The 13,170-nt window shown below is 36.9% G+C and overlaps 1 protein-coding gene across 2 annotated transcripts in view; it reads right to left on the minus strand.

Moving 5' to 3' along the window:
* Positions 1-1,093: 1,093 nt before the first annotated feature.
* Positions 1,094-13,170, minus strand: part of PLXDC2 (plexin domain containing 2) — a 412,323-nt gene continuing 400,246 nt past the window's right edge. For both annotated transcript variants that reach the window (XM_070601478.1, XM_008519041.2), the window contains exon 15: positions 1,094-8,531. In XM_070601478.1, the coding sequence (XP_070457579.1) occupies positions 8,415-8,531 (117 nt within the window). In that variant the 3' untranslated portion in view covers positions 1,094-8,414. The remainder of the gene's footprint in view (positions 8,532-13,170) is intronic.

Below are 13,170 nucleotides of genomic sequence, written 5' to 3' on the forward strand. Positions count from 1 at the left end.
GATCTACTTATACTCAGAATGTCTGTGTCTAATGAAATTTAATTCATTTCCCTAAAATGATTTTAACATTTCTTAGCAAGGGAAGCTCTGATTTCACTTAATGGTATTTTCAGAGTAGCCTGGTAGAGGACATTTAATTTGAGATTTTATTTCTCTGCTAAAAATATGGCAATCTGAGTATGATTTTGTTCAAACTATCTCTAAAATGGTTGCTTAGACTTGACCACAATGTCTAGACAATAGTACTTGAGTCTAAGTCCTGAGAAGGTCAAAATTCCCAGAGATCCAGGTATGGGTCTACCGTTCAAAAAGCCCTCTCTTATTCTTTCCTCAGGAAATTTTTTTTTAAATTGTATTTTATTGCCTATATGTGGTTGGCTGTCTCATGATCTCTGGTATTAGGGAAGCAAAGAACAGGCCTTGCAAGTCAAAAGGAGATAAATGGAAAGTCTCTTTTGGGTCATCATCTGACCGTAGGCAACCCAATCCCCAAGAGCAAGGGCCTTGCTGATCTTAGGACTAGTGCCATAGGAGGGGTACAGGTGGATGAGGGCTGAGTTTTAAGATTAATTGGGGACATCCTTGACTTTCTCTATGTCACATGTTTCTTAGCATCATTGCTGGATCTGTGCCCCAGTGTCTGAATGTCTGATTGACCTAAATCAGAGCTGATCCTCACTGAATATTTATTTGCACATTGCTCTGAAGAAATTGAAAACCCTGCTTGATAACATATTTTGATCTTTCTGTTTTCCATGAATCGTCCCCATTTTCCCACTGTGTTTCTACCTCTCCCTACGTAACAAACTTCTAAAATTAGTTTCATGCTATGTATCTATTCGATAGGCACAAAAGGTTTATAGCTGCATGATTAGTAAGTGAAATGTTGGTCACGAATATATATTTTTTGTAATGCTAAGGAAAAGAGAGACTGTTTTTAAAAATCAGCACTCCAGTGGGAATGAGAGAAGTCACTGAGATTTTTCAGCTGAAATCAAAATGAATATATCACTGTTTGCCAAGTTAAAATTTTTTACTTTCTTCCATCAGGAGTCGATTTTTTTTTTTCCACTAATTCTCAAATGTTAATAAATCTTAGAAATTACAAAACGATGTGTACCAGTGTATGATTTGCATGAATTTTTTTCCAGCCTTTTATTCTGGATTTAAAGTAACACAATCTTTCAGTGTGAACAGTGATCTGGAAATTCATTTACAATGAGTTTTGAGCAATTTATTTCTCTAGACATAATTTGGTCATTTATAATAAATGTATTATTGAGAAGTCAGTGATGATGTTTTCCATAAACTTGTTATAGAGAAGTGATCCAAGAAATTATATGATTTTACTGGAATAATTATCATCTTACCACTTTGCAATAATCATTGTGAGAGCAGTGGGCACTGGATAGTTTAAAAGTTATGTCAGGCAATAATTAGGCAGCTGTGTTACAATTTAAGCTGAAATTAGAAGATCAACTTAATCAAAATGTTAAGTAACACCATATTGTCTGATATGACAGTGGTATAGTAGAAAATTATATGCACGCTTGAGGGTCTCCTGGGTTGGGGTGTTCTGATTTCCATGATTGTCTTATGAGAATTCACTCTGAGTGTGCTTGTCAATATTCCATAGCCTTAGAGTTTGCCATCAAGGTTTTCAACTGTATATCCATAGAAGCAACTTGTAGAAAATAATTATGAGTGCTTTCAAATCTAGGTTGGTCTTCCAGCAAAGGAATAAAAGGAGGCCTGATACTCTCCCTGGGGGTTTGTTATTTCTAGGAATTTTCTTAAGGGTTTGTCTTTGTATAACTTCACCAAGTTTTCCAATTGGTACAGAATAGACACAAGTACAAACTGATTGGGTTCAAAGTTAATCATAGGAAATCATAGACCTTACAGGAAAACTGACATAAGGCACATCAAATCAGTAGGAACTTTGGCTTGACAGATTTAGACATTCTAACTTAGAAATTTTCAATTTTCAATTACTGAGGATAGTCAAAAAAATTTTTTTCCCCAAAGAGGGACAATAAAAAATCAGTATCAGATCAAAAGCTCATCCAGATATGCTTAAAATTAGATGTACCAAACTTTAACTTCTACGCACATTTTAAAGGTAAAGAGACGAAAGAACAAAATTTGTAGATGTGTGAAATGACCAAAAGAAAACTCCTCAAAGCAAAGTCTGAGATACAGAAGTTGTGTGACCCCAAGTCCCCACCTGGAAGCAAAAACCACTGCAGCAGCTATTACAGCAGCAAAGCGTAATTACTGAGCAGCCTTATCTCCAGCTCTGAAAAAGTCAATTCCCAAGTTCCCAGAGATAACCAATCTTCCGATCTTCTCTCAATACGTTTGTAAAACCAAGAGATGGAGAGATAGATAAGGATGATGTTGGGTTGTGGCTGAGCTGGTGACTTTCATAGCCCCTTCTAATTCAGAGTTTATGGTTCTAAGTCTTATTGTGAATGAAAACTTATCTATGATGAAGATTAAGTGACAAGAGAAAGAGAAATGTGTGCTTTTTTCTCCTGATATATTTTGCTCACTAGCTAATCCAGTAGTTTTCCCAATCCTACCCCAGGAGACGTTTGGCTATGTCTGGAGACATATTTAGTTGTCACAACTGGGCAGAGGGCTGTATGTGAGCTACTTGCATATTCTCAATAGAAGCACGGAAGCTGCCAAACACTGTGCGATGCACGGGACCACTCCCATTCCCCTAACAAAGAATTATGGAGCCTAAAATGGCAATAGTGCCGAGGCTGAGAAAACTGGAGACAGCCTAATAAATGGCAAACAGCCACACAGATCTAAAGTGCAAATGCGTCTTTGATACACTGGGTTTCCTGGACTATTTCATGATCTTGATACTTCAAAAAGTCACAAAAGAAACATTGGTGTGGGAAAGTGAACTGCATCTGGTCAGAAAGAATTCAAGTGACCTAGAAGGTCCTCCTGGGTCTAAACTTCGGATGAGTAACTTTTCTTCTCATAAGTAAAATTAACAGATCCTTTGAAATAGAGCAAACAGCACAGATGTATCATTCAGAAGCATTCTTCAGGCAGAATCTGGATTGTTCCCTATCTAAGTAGAATAGAAAATTGGAATTGGAAATTGAATAGAGTAATGTTGATCCCACCTCCTTGTGAAGTTGTGTTTGAGGATTTCACCATATTATCGTTATCAGTGGACAAGCTTGATCTCTCACTATTTGTATTTGTCACTATAAACCACTAGATCTTGCACAGGAACTTGGCTCCAGTAAGTGCTTAATAAATATTTAAGTGAACTGAGTGATTGAATGAACAAACAAAGGGATGCATCAAAGTGCTCTGTAAAAGGCAAAGTGCTTCACAAACACAAGGTAAATACGGGTAGATAATAGGCAATTCCACAGACCTTGTAATATTTGCTCAAAAAATCTTTTTTAGGGAAAAATGCTCAAATAGTTTAAAAAGCAAATAAGAATTGTGATCATATATGTCATAAGAAAATATGCTATGAAGATGATTAGCATTCAGGTACGTTTGGGAAGAAAAGAAACAAAGGGAGAATAATTTTAAATCGACAAAGATAAATAGTATTGCTAATTTAGATGGAGACAGGTAGGAGAAGGGGGAAGGAATATTTGAAGCCAACTAAAGACCCTGTGATATTAGGCTAGAACTTGGAATCGCTGGTTGCTATACAAATGGCACCTTTCTTAAGACAGCAACATGACAGAGGAAGCTTGGCCCAATGTTCCATAATAGAGGACAGAGCAGACAGTCAATGTGGCAAATAAAGTTAGCCTTTAGATGGACTGTGCCTTCTAAGCTGCTTGGTTGGTCTTAAATGCCAACAAAGGGGTGTAGGCAAAGAGAACTGGAACAAAAATAACCAGTCAGGAGTTTTAAGCTCAAGACCCAGTGCCGATACTGGGAAAATTATTCTCTCTCTCTGGGCCTCAATTTTCTGATCTGTGAAATGAAGAGGTTGGATTAGATATCTCCCATGATTCTGGCATATGGATGCTGATGTCCATAGTGCGCCGTGAGCTGTGGTGGGAAAGAAAAAGCAAGAGCAACCTTTTGGAATGAGCAGGGCACATCGTAATAAAACATGTGAAAAAGCCCTGAAGAAATACAAAACAAAATAACATGTCACAGGAAGGAGAAACCATAGCCATAGGATCTATTTTTAAGTTAGTGTTATTTAAATATTAATTTCTTATCATGGAATGGAAGTGTCTTGAACCAAGATGTGTGTTCCAGCAAAACTTTATCTCAAATGGACAATAGACACTTGGGGCATTACCAAATTTATACTCCTTCAGAATGAGGAAACAACATAAGAAATTTTTTTTGCCAAAAACTAATAAAAAATACTAATCTGAGAATATATATCTGCGTATTAGCATAATTTAACTTAATTTGATTCCTTTTGTAGAGTCTGCATTTGCAAATTTTTACATTTAAAATTGTTTCACATATTTATAGTTTAATGTGATAGCCCCTTGTATTCATGCTACCAGGGATAAACTAATATTTGAAATTATTTGTACTTGAGGTATTTCCTTCTAAAGAGAACACTGCTGGTTAGCTCTCGGGCCTCCCTTTGCTGTGATGAGTAGACTGGGAAATCAGAAGACACCAGAGAGGCTAAGGGACTCCATTGGAAAGAACTGAGCCAGTTGAAGGATGCACACAGGACGCTGTGGCCTGGGAGAGGAGAGACATTGGGAGAGATGTCATGTAGAGGAAACATTAAGAGAAAATATTAAGATGGGAAAAAAGAAACTTAAGCAATTTGCTGTGTGTTTTGAATGTATTCTCCTTTGGCATTTTCTCAAGAAACAAATCAATTTGATTGTCTTTGAATGCTTTCTGGACTGATGGACCTTTCTTCCTCTGAATGCAAATTTGTGCTGGTTGGACCAATAGATGTGCTTTATATGGGTTACTTTGACATAAGGTTTTAAAAGTCTGTACACCTGTACATTTAGTCAATCTGCATAATAATAATCTTGCAAGGAAGATAGGACAAAAATATTTTTATTTCCCCAAATCACAAACTGAGTCTCCTGGAGGTTAAAAGTGATTTTCCAAAATAACAAGAATGGAGACTCAAAGCTGGGTCAGCCAGTATTCTTTTCCTTACTCCACATTGCTCTCTGAGATAAAAAATGCTTAGATATGCCCAGGAACTACCAAATCTCCTCTTTTTTCCTTCTCCTCCTTTTTTTTAAAGGAGAGGGAAGTAAAAGGAAAGACCTCTACAGCACTATGTAATCCAATTTTCTACATGATGGTAATGTTCTGCGTTGTTCAATATGGTAGCCACAAGCCACTTGTGGCTACTGGGCACTTGAAATGTGGCTAGTGTGACTCAGAACAGAATTTTTATTTAATTTTAATTAATCTAAATTTAAATAAATAACCACATTCGGCTCCTGGATATAATATTGTGCAGCATAGTTCTAGAAGCCACATGCGAGAGATTAGCAAATCCCTAGGTATCTCAAACTAAAATAATAATTGGGGGTAAATTGTATGTTATCATTTATCTTTTGTTTTATATTTGTTAGTATATCTTGAAGTCCAAACCCTTCATAAACAAAGCAACATTGTGGTCAGTGCCATCTGGCTGGCTTAAGATATTTTTCTTGACTTTTAATAACTTTAATTACTGAATATCATTTTTACAAATAATTAAGATGAAATAACTAATTTCCTCAGTAGCTCCATTTACCTGATTTCACCAGAGGTTTGTGTGTTCCTTTGCTGTTCTTAATCTTTTAATTATTATTGTTATTCTCTAACATGTTCAAAAGATATTAAGCAATGTACAGAAGCGCCCTTTGTAATACCTAATATACGTAAAGTCTAAAGCAGCAGCATCCATTCTGGATTTCTAGAAGCTCTTTGCATTTGCTCTTCCTTTGGAGAAAATGGGCACCAAGAATAAACCAGAAACAAAATAGGATGAAGTTTTCACGAAAAAAGGGGATTCAGTCAGCTTTTCTCTTACCACCAAAAGTTCACATACAATGGAAACTTCTCACCACCTTTAACTCTGAGTTCTATGAAGAGGTTTTCCTGCACATCAGCAGCCTTTTTACCTGCAACATGTTGTCTTTCTTCCTTAGTGCTTTAGTTCACAGAACAATTCAGAGGGTTTTACATTTTTCTAGAGAATTGTCAATTCTTCTGAACAAAAATGGAAAATGAAAGGGTATAAAGATAACATTACTACTTCAAAGAATTGTGTAAGGAGTTGGATATATATGCGGGATTTATACAACTGTCAATCAACTGCTGTTGGAAGCCACACCTACCACAAAAGCTAGTGAAAGAAGCATCTTCTTATCCTAAAAGGAATCGTCTGTGTGCTCCTTATGTCTTTGTAGAATACCAGTTGCACCAGTTACATTGGCAAGTCATTTGCTTATTGCTATCTGATCAAACCTAATCCACAAGAAATAAGGGTGGGATATTTCATATAAACAGAAAGCAGCTACAGCAGACAGACTGTCATCACATCCTTCAATCACCTTGCTTGTCAATTTTTTTGCAATTATTAACTAAGTAGGTTAGGTTGCCACCCTCATCAGGTACTTACAAGTGTAAAGCAATATAGAATGATGGAAAATGGCACTAGTTTGCATCAGACAATTGTGACGATAAATACGATACTTGGTTAGTGGACTGATGTCATTCAATGTAGACACCGCGTACAGATGCTAAGCCATTGATAAAGTGCTGTGTAAGAGACTTCTCTGCTTCTTTATACCCGAATCTGCAAATGTTGGACACTGTACCCTACAAGAACCAACAGCTTCTTGGCACAGGATGTAAGTTTCACGGGTCGAGATGTTGATGAACTGTACACACAGTACCTGAATTTAAACTTCAGGAGCTCAGTATATATATTAACCGCTTTCCTGCTCAACGGATGCCTTTCTTTTCTTCATTCAGGGGAACTTTGGAAATCTGGATTGTGATTCCAGGGCAAATGACAGATCCATCTAAGGAGCTTTTGCATCTGTTTTCTCTAACCAGGGAGGGAAGAGGTTGATAGGAATGAAGGAGTGGCTCAAATCGGCAGGATAATGATCGGCACTGCAATTAATTGAACCACTTTTGCTAAGTGACATAAAAATATTCTAATATTAAGGATTATTTTACAACTCTATGGAAGTATGCAGTAATGCATCTTGCATTCTTGTCTTGATGACAAAATGCACTCTTAGAGTCACAAGAGCCTGCCTTGTGTTAGTTATAAACAAAAATATATTTATATATATATTTATGTAACTACTATGTGCTTTAAAGAAAATTACTGTATGATTCAGCAGGGTTCTCTCGATCTTTTTCTCGCCAGGGATATGCTGATTTGAATGGCTTCTCAGGAATCGACAATAAAATGGGCCTTTAGTACTGAAATGGCAAAAAGTAAAAAAAAAAAAACCAAAAAAACAAAACCCTATGATTAGAATCCCTTAACATTTTTGCTTCAAACAACAACTAAGGAACTCTCTGTATTGTTTCCTTTCGTTTCCTTCAGCCAAGAGCAACTGTGTCTTCATAGGACTTCACAGTTGGGAAATGGAGGCAACGCTTCATAAAACAAATCAGATCTTTTATTCTGAGGTGGGAGAATGGAAGGCCTCATTTGCCACTCCCTCTTTCCTAATCCTTAGCTAAAAGCTTGTAAGTTCTGTCACAGCTCAGAGAAAGGGCCTTCATTAACAAGGAAGAGGGAGGCATCGTCTGAACCTCCAGTACAGATAAAAGATTCATCCTGTAAAATAATGAACTTTTTGGAACAGGTGGAGCTGGACCAGAAAAACAAAATCCTTTTGCCGCCCGTCTGGTGAAAAGATAGAAAATCTCTTAGTCTCTGTATGTTTTTGCTCCTGCAGGAGCTATTTTTCTCAGCCATCTTGCAACATTCATTATTGCTCTTTTGAGCGAAACGGTTCCGGCTTTGGAACAGTGTTGTCTTTGAGACATCAGAGAAGAAAATTTGAACCAAAGTGTAGGTCCCTCGTGAACTAAAGCTTTCTTGTTATTCTTTTTTCTCGATCCCTTTGCAACCCTGCACCTAAGCCAACAGCATTGTAATCTTGTCAAACTTCTGATAAGCCCACAGGAGATGTTCTGAGTGAACTATTGATGTCATTCCACTAGGGAATTCTATGTTCAGTGGTAAATGGTATCTTGTTTAAGTTTTAGTTTTTCTTTCTCCCTTCCTGGGCTGGGCTTGTCCAGAAATCTTGGCTCCTTCAGGCTACAGCAGCTTAGGATTCCTTTGTGTGTGTGTGTGTGTGTGTGTGTGTTTGTTTATTTGTCTTAAAGGTATAGGCAAAATTTTAGTCTTAACACCTGTAAGCCAGCACTGGTGCTGTTCTGTCCTAGAAATTTTAGCATTGCTCTGATACAATGAAACCTTCTTTCTCTCCCACTGGTTCAACCTCAGCATAGGCAGGATGGCCAGAACCTCTTCGAAACTTCATTGCAGGCCATCTGCTGGGGCGTCTCTAAAAGAGAAAATGAAAAAGTAATGAACACCTGGGCGATGATCACATCACAAGAAAAAGATATTTGCCAAATACTTTAGATTAACTTCTAAACTAAATTTAGTAACCCATGAAATTATCTCTCATCACCACCATGGTCAGAATTATATACCCGCAAAAGTCCCGTGTTTCGTCTCCATTATGGTATGATCAGCACCTTTCAGGTGGCCCCGTAGGATTGAGAGCTTCGTAAAGGCAGGATTTATGCCTCATGCATATTTATGTCTAAAAGATTCTAGAAGTGCCAAAATATAACTCGGCAAAAATGAGCTGCAATAAAAACAAGTCTTCTTAATATATAGCCACTGACACTTTCTCTTCTCCAGAAGTCAATAATGATATCACTTCATTTTCCTTATTAATTCACTCAAAAACATAAGCCCATAAAATTCTGCACAGTTCTTAGAAGTGTACTTCAAATTAGGGACTAGACTTCCTGGTAAATAAACTAAAATAAAAATCACTTAGTATCTTAAGAAATTATTTATTAAGCTGAGACGTCTCATATATAACTTTTTCGGCTTGAAAATTAACAGATGTCATGCCCTGAAAACTGAACCCAACATCACAGGGTGTGGACAATCTCGAGCCTATGAACTCAGTAACTGTACATGTGGACATTTTTTTTTTGCACACAGTCCTAAAATACAAGTTATTTGTATTGACAAAAAGAGCGCATTTCTTCCCAGCACTCTGTCCGTCAAACCTTTTGCGATTTACACGTAGAAGTGCTGAAATGAATTATTAAGTTATAGTAGCAGAAGACACTCAAATGCATTTCCCAGCCACAGTGACACTAGAAACTATTACTCCATTTATCAGACTGCCTGCAATTTTACAGTAAATAAGACAAGAAATATTGAAGGAAGTTTATTTCTATCTAAAGAATTTTAATGTGAAAAATGTTAAATATCAGTGTAGATATACCAGCATTTGGCAGCTTTCTAGATTTGCCAATTATATTTCCCTGTCAATGATTAATGGCCATAGAAGAGTTTTTACATCAAGTAGGAATGAGTATCTACTCTACTTTCTGGAAAAATACCAATCAAGGTAACTGCGTTCTGCCTACTAATTATATTACGTGCTGTCTATATAACGTTATGTGGTCAGAATGCTTTACTTTTATTAGCTGAATAAGTCCCATGAGGTAAGTGAAATGGAACTGTCCTTATTTTCCAAAAGAAGAAGTTAAAACTAAGAGAGGGCTAAATAGAAAAATAGTGTGTCCTTTTTGGAACTAAAAATCACCATCAATGGAAATGTAGTAAGCATCTCCAGGGAGATAGATACTCTTACTCATGGTCACTCCTGTTTGTGGGACAACACCAATATGCTGCTGTACTCATTATTTATGACTTCCACTCTGGTTTCAGAGACTTCACAACTGGACTTCCGGATCCATAACTGCCCTAGTCCTTCTCTGAGTCAAGTAGCACCACTAAGTCTTTGCTCTGAATCTCCACGTTTATAAGGTCTGGCTGGCAAGTATAGCCTTGTGAACTAGCACTAATTTACGACCCAGCATGTAAAGATATTGTGGGATAGGTGACTTTTCATTAAAAAGGAATGCAGATGATGAGAATGTTGATGATGATGCTTGTGAAGGTTATATTTTATTAAGCTTTGAATCGTATTTCATGCTTTGTACTAAGTGATTTACATATATGATCTCATTTAATATGCACAACTCAATCATTTATATTTTGCACAAAGCTGTAAAGCTAGCAACTGGCAGAGCCAAGATTTAAAATGAGGTCTAACTACTTCCAAAGTTAATTGTCCGTGATATAGAAATTAGTTCTTAAAAATTTAGTGGTTTGCGTATAAGTCACCCGAAATTTGTGAACATGGTTCTATTTTTATTTCAGTCTTAAAAATATAACATTACCAACAACATCAGTATCCTATTAATAAATCAGAAATACTAAGTCAATAATTCTCTGTCTTAGGTGAAAAGATTGCAGGATTATTGGTAATGTTTACCATGTCCTCTGCAGGCTCATCACAGAGGTCCTCAAAAATGACGGAAGTGAAGCCTCTTCTGTTAACACAATACTAACTTATTTTCTGAATTAATTACATAACCTTAAAGAAAATTTCTCTTGATTTTGTTACTATTCTTTGTAGGAAAAAAATAGAAGTACCCCAACAACATATAAAATTACTAGAGATCTCACCACTACATCACTTACATGCATTTCTAGAAACATTAAATCATCGCACATACTGTTTTATGAATTCCCTTTTTCTCCACTTAAGTAAACACTGAGTAACAAAAATTCATGAACTATTCCTCTACAAAATTATTTTAAAAGTCTCTAGAGTAAACTACTTATAACTAACTCATGATTTATATAGTCAATTTGTTTTTGAGACTTTTTCCAATTTTTTTGACAATATAAATAGTGTTACAATAAATATCTGTCCTGCTAACCTGATGGGTATATATCTCTGATTAGTTCCTTTTATAAATCCTCAGAAGTGGAATTATTGGGTCATATGTTGAAGGACATACGACCAAAGAAAGGTATAGAACATGGTTTCTCATTCATATGGGAGAAAAAAACATTTCAGGGGAAAGAGATTGTCAGTGTAGGTTGGAAAGGTGAGGAAAATACATGGAGGTAAGATTTAATATAGATTTCAAATAAACTTTCTAAAGATGAACAAAATAGAATAGGTATAATCCAGCTACGAAATTATTCAAGAAAACTATCTTATTTGTGCAAAACTAAAAAATTTATGCCTACCCCTACAGTTTTTGACTAGATTAAAAGAAAAGACATTTTCCATAATAATATCTGAAAACTTATAATGAGATCTAACAAATACCATGCAACTGGGGTTTAGAAAATTTGATCTGATTTCACATTCGTTTACAATTTGTTGATATCTCAATGTTAGCCCTGAAAATGTTGAACAAGAGTAACAGCTTTACCAATTACTTTCTTCTAGTTAGTACCAATCTGCTTCCTTTCTAGAACACTTTCACATATCACAAATCAATGATATGATCTTAAATACATCAGTTGCTTTCTCTGGGCCTTAGTTTCCTCATTTGTAAAATGATAGCTAAGGGTTTGTCTTCTAAAACTGTAGAATCCTTGTACTTGACTGCGTAAAATAATTGACTTTAACACTGGGGGAAAAAAAAGAATGATTTTAAAAACTCCTCCGTTTTGTGGTTCTTCTCATCATCGTCCCTCCTGTCTTTCTCCACTAACTTTTAGGATTCCTAAGTTTAAGGGAAATCTATGTAAATCAGTTCTAACTGAAATTGCTTTTGTATGTCAACCAGCAGTTGCTCAAAGATTTCCTTACAAATGAAAATAATGGGGCAGTACTATGACTGTAACAGAATGGTTGAATATTTAGTTCTCGTGGGAAAATCTTTCATGCTGGTGCTCTAACATGAGGCATCTATCTAGTGGACAAAGGGATCTAGAAACCTGGTCATCATGTCTGGCTCTGCCATGAAGCGTGATGGGTCACAATCCAGTGTGTACACTTCTTTCTCGAGGCTCAGATATTTTCAAATCTGTGTTCTTTTCAGAATGACTCATTCAAACTGTTACAGAAACTGATAGGGGCCACAGGGTCACTTGCTAACAGAGCAGGATGGCTGCTGAAAATTGAAAAATTCAAACCAGACTGTCGTGTTAATTCATTACACAGATTCAGGCAGTAATGCCTTAAAACATTACCGGGTGTGATGCGTGGGTGATCTCTAATTTCATTTCTGAGAATTATTTATGTAATTAATCACATTCAGAAGGAAATGCTCACACTGATGTGTCAGCACTGGGGGGGCCGTGCGTGCGGGTATTCTCCCTAATTACTTCTTCGGCACTATTAATTGCACAGTCATCCAGATCTGTCTCAATGGTCTGTGGCAAGATAATTAGCTGAAATATCCACAAACAAACCTGCAGGGTACTCTCAGTTAGCAGCGTACACAACCTGCAGCTGGAGACCTCTTCAAGCTCGGAGAGCAAAGCAAATAGCGCTTTCTGTGGATTGGATGAGCCCTTGAAGGAAGTTACGAGGCATGAGCACGAAAGGAGTTGATTTTGAAATTCAAGGCCCAGCTAGAAGACACCTGTGGTGCTTGATGGCACTTGACAAGCAGTTGTTCCGAAATATCTGGTGTTTGGTGCTGTGTTCTTCAGTGCACAGCAGCGAAGTGGAAAGATGCTGGGATTATGAGGCTTGGACAGCATCACAGTCCTGTCATTTCCCACCACAGGACTCAGGCAAAGTCACGTGTTTTCTTTGTTACTCACTCTTCCCATTTGGAAAATGAAATGAACTGGATTATTGTTTTTCAAGCTTCTTTTCTTTTCTTTTTCAATTAAAAAAATTTTAAGTCACAAACCTTTTGTTCCAACGAGATCTTACCTGGAAGCCTAAACAGGATCACACAGAGTAGGTCTCCCTTCATTGTGATGAAGGGACCCCTGCGTACCCACTCTGAGCCCTGAGGGAGCCCATGGGTACTATACCTTCCCAGAGTATGTGTTTAGAAACTAAACAGAACTCGATTTGCATTTCTCAAACTTGATTTGCATGGAGATCCCAGGGGGCCTTGTTAAGACGC

The sequence above is a fragment of the Equus przewalskii genome, chromosome 30 (genome assembly GCF_037783145.1).
Source record: "Equus przewalskii isolate Varuska chromosome 30, EquPr2, whole genome shotgun sequence".
NCBI classification, from domain to species: domain Eukaryota; kingdom Metazoa; phylum Chordata; class Mammalia; order Perissodactyla; family Equidae; genus Equus; species Equus przewalskii.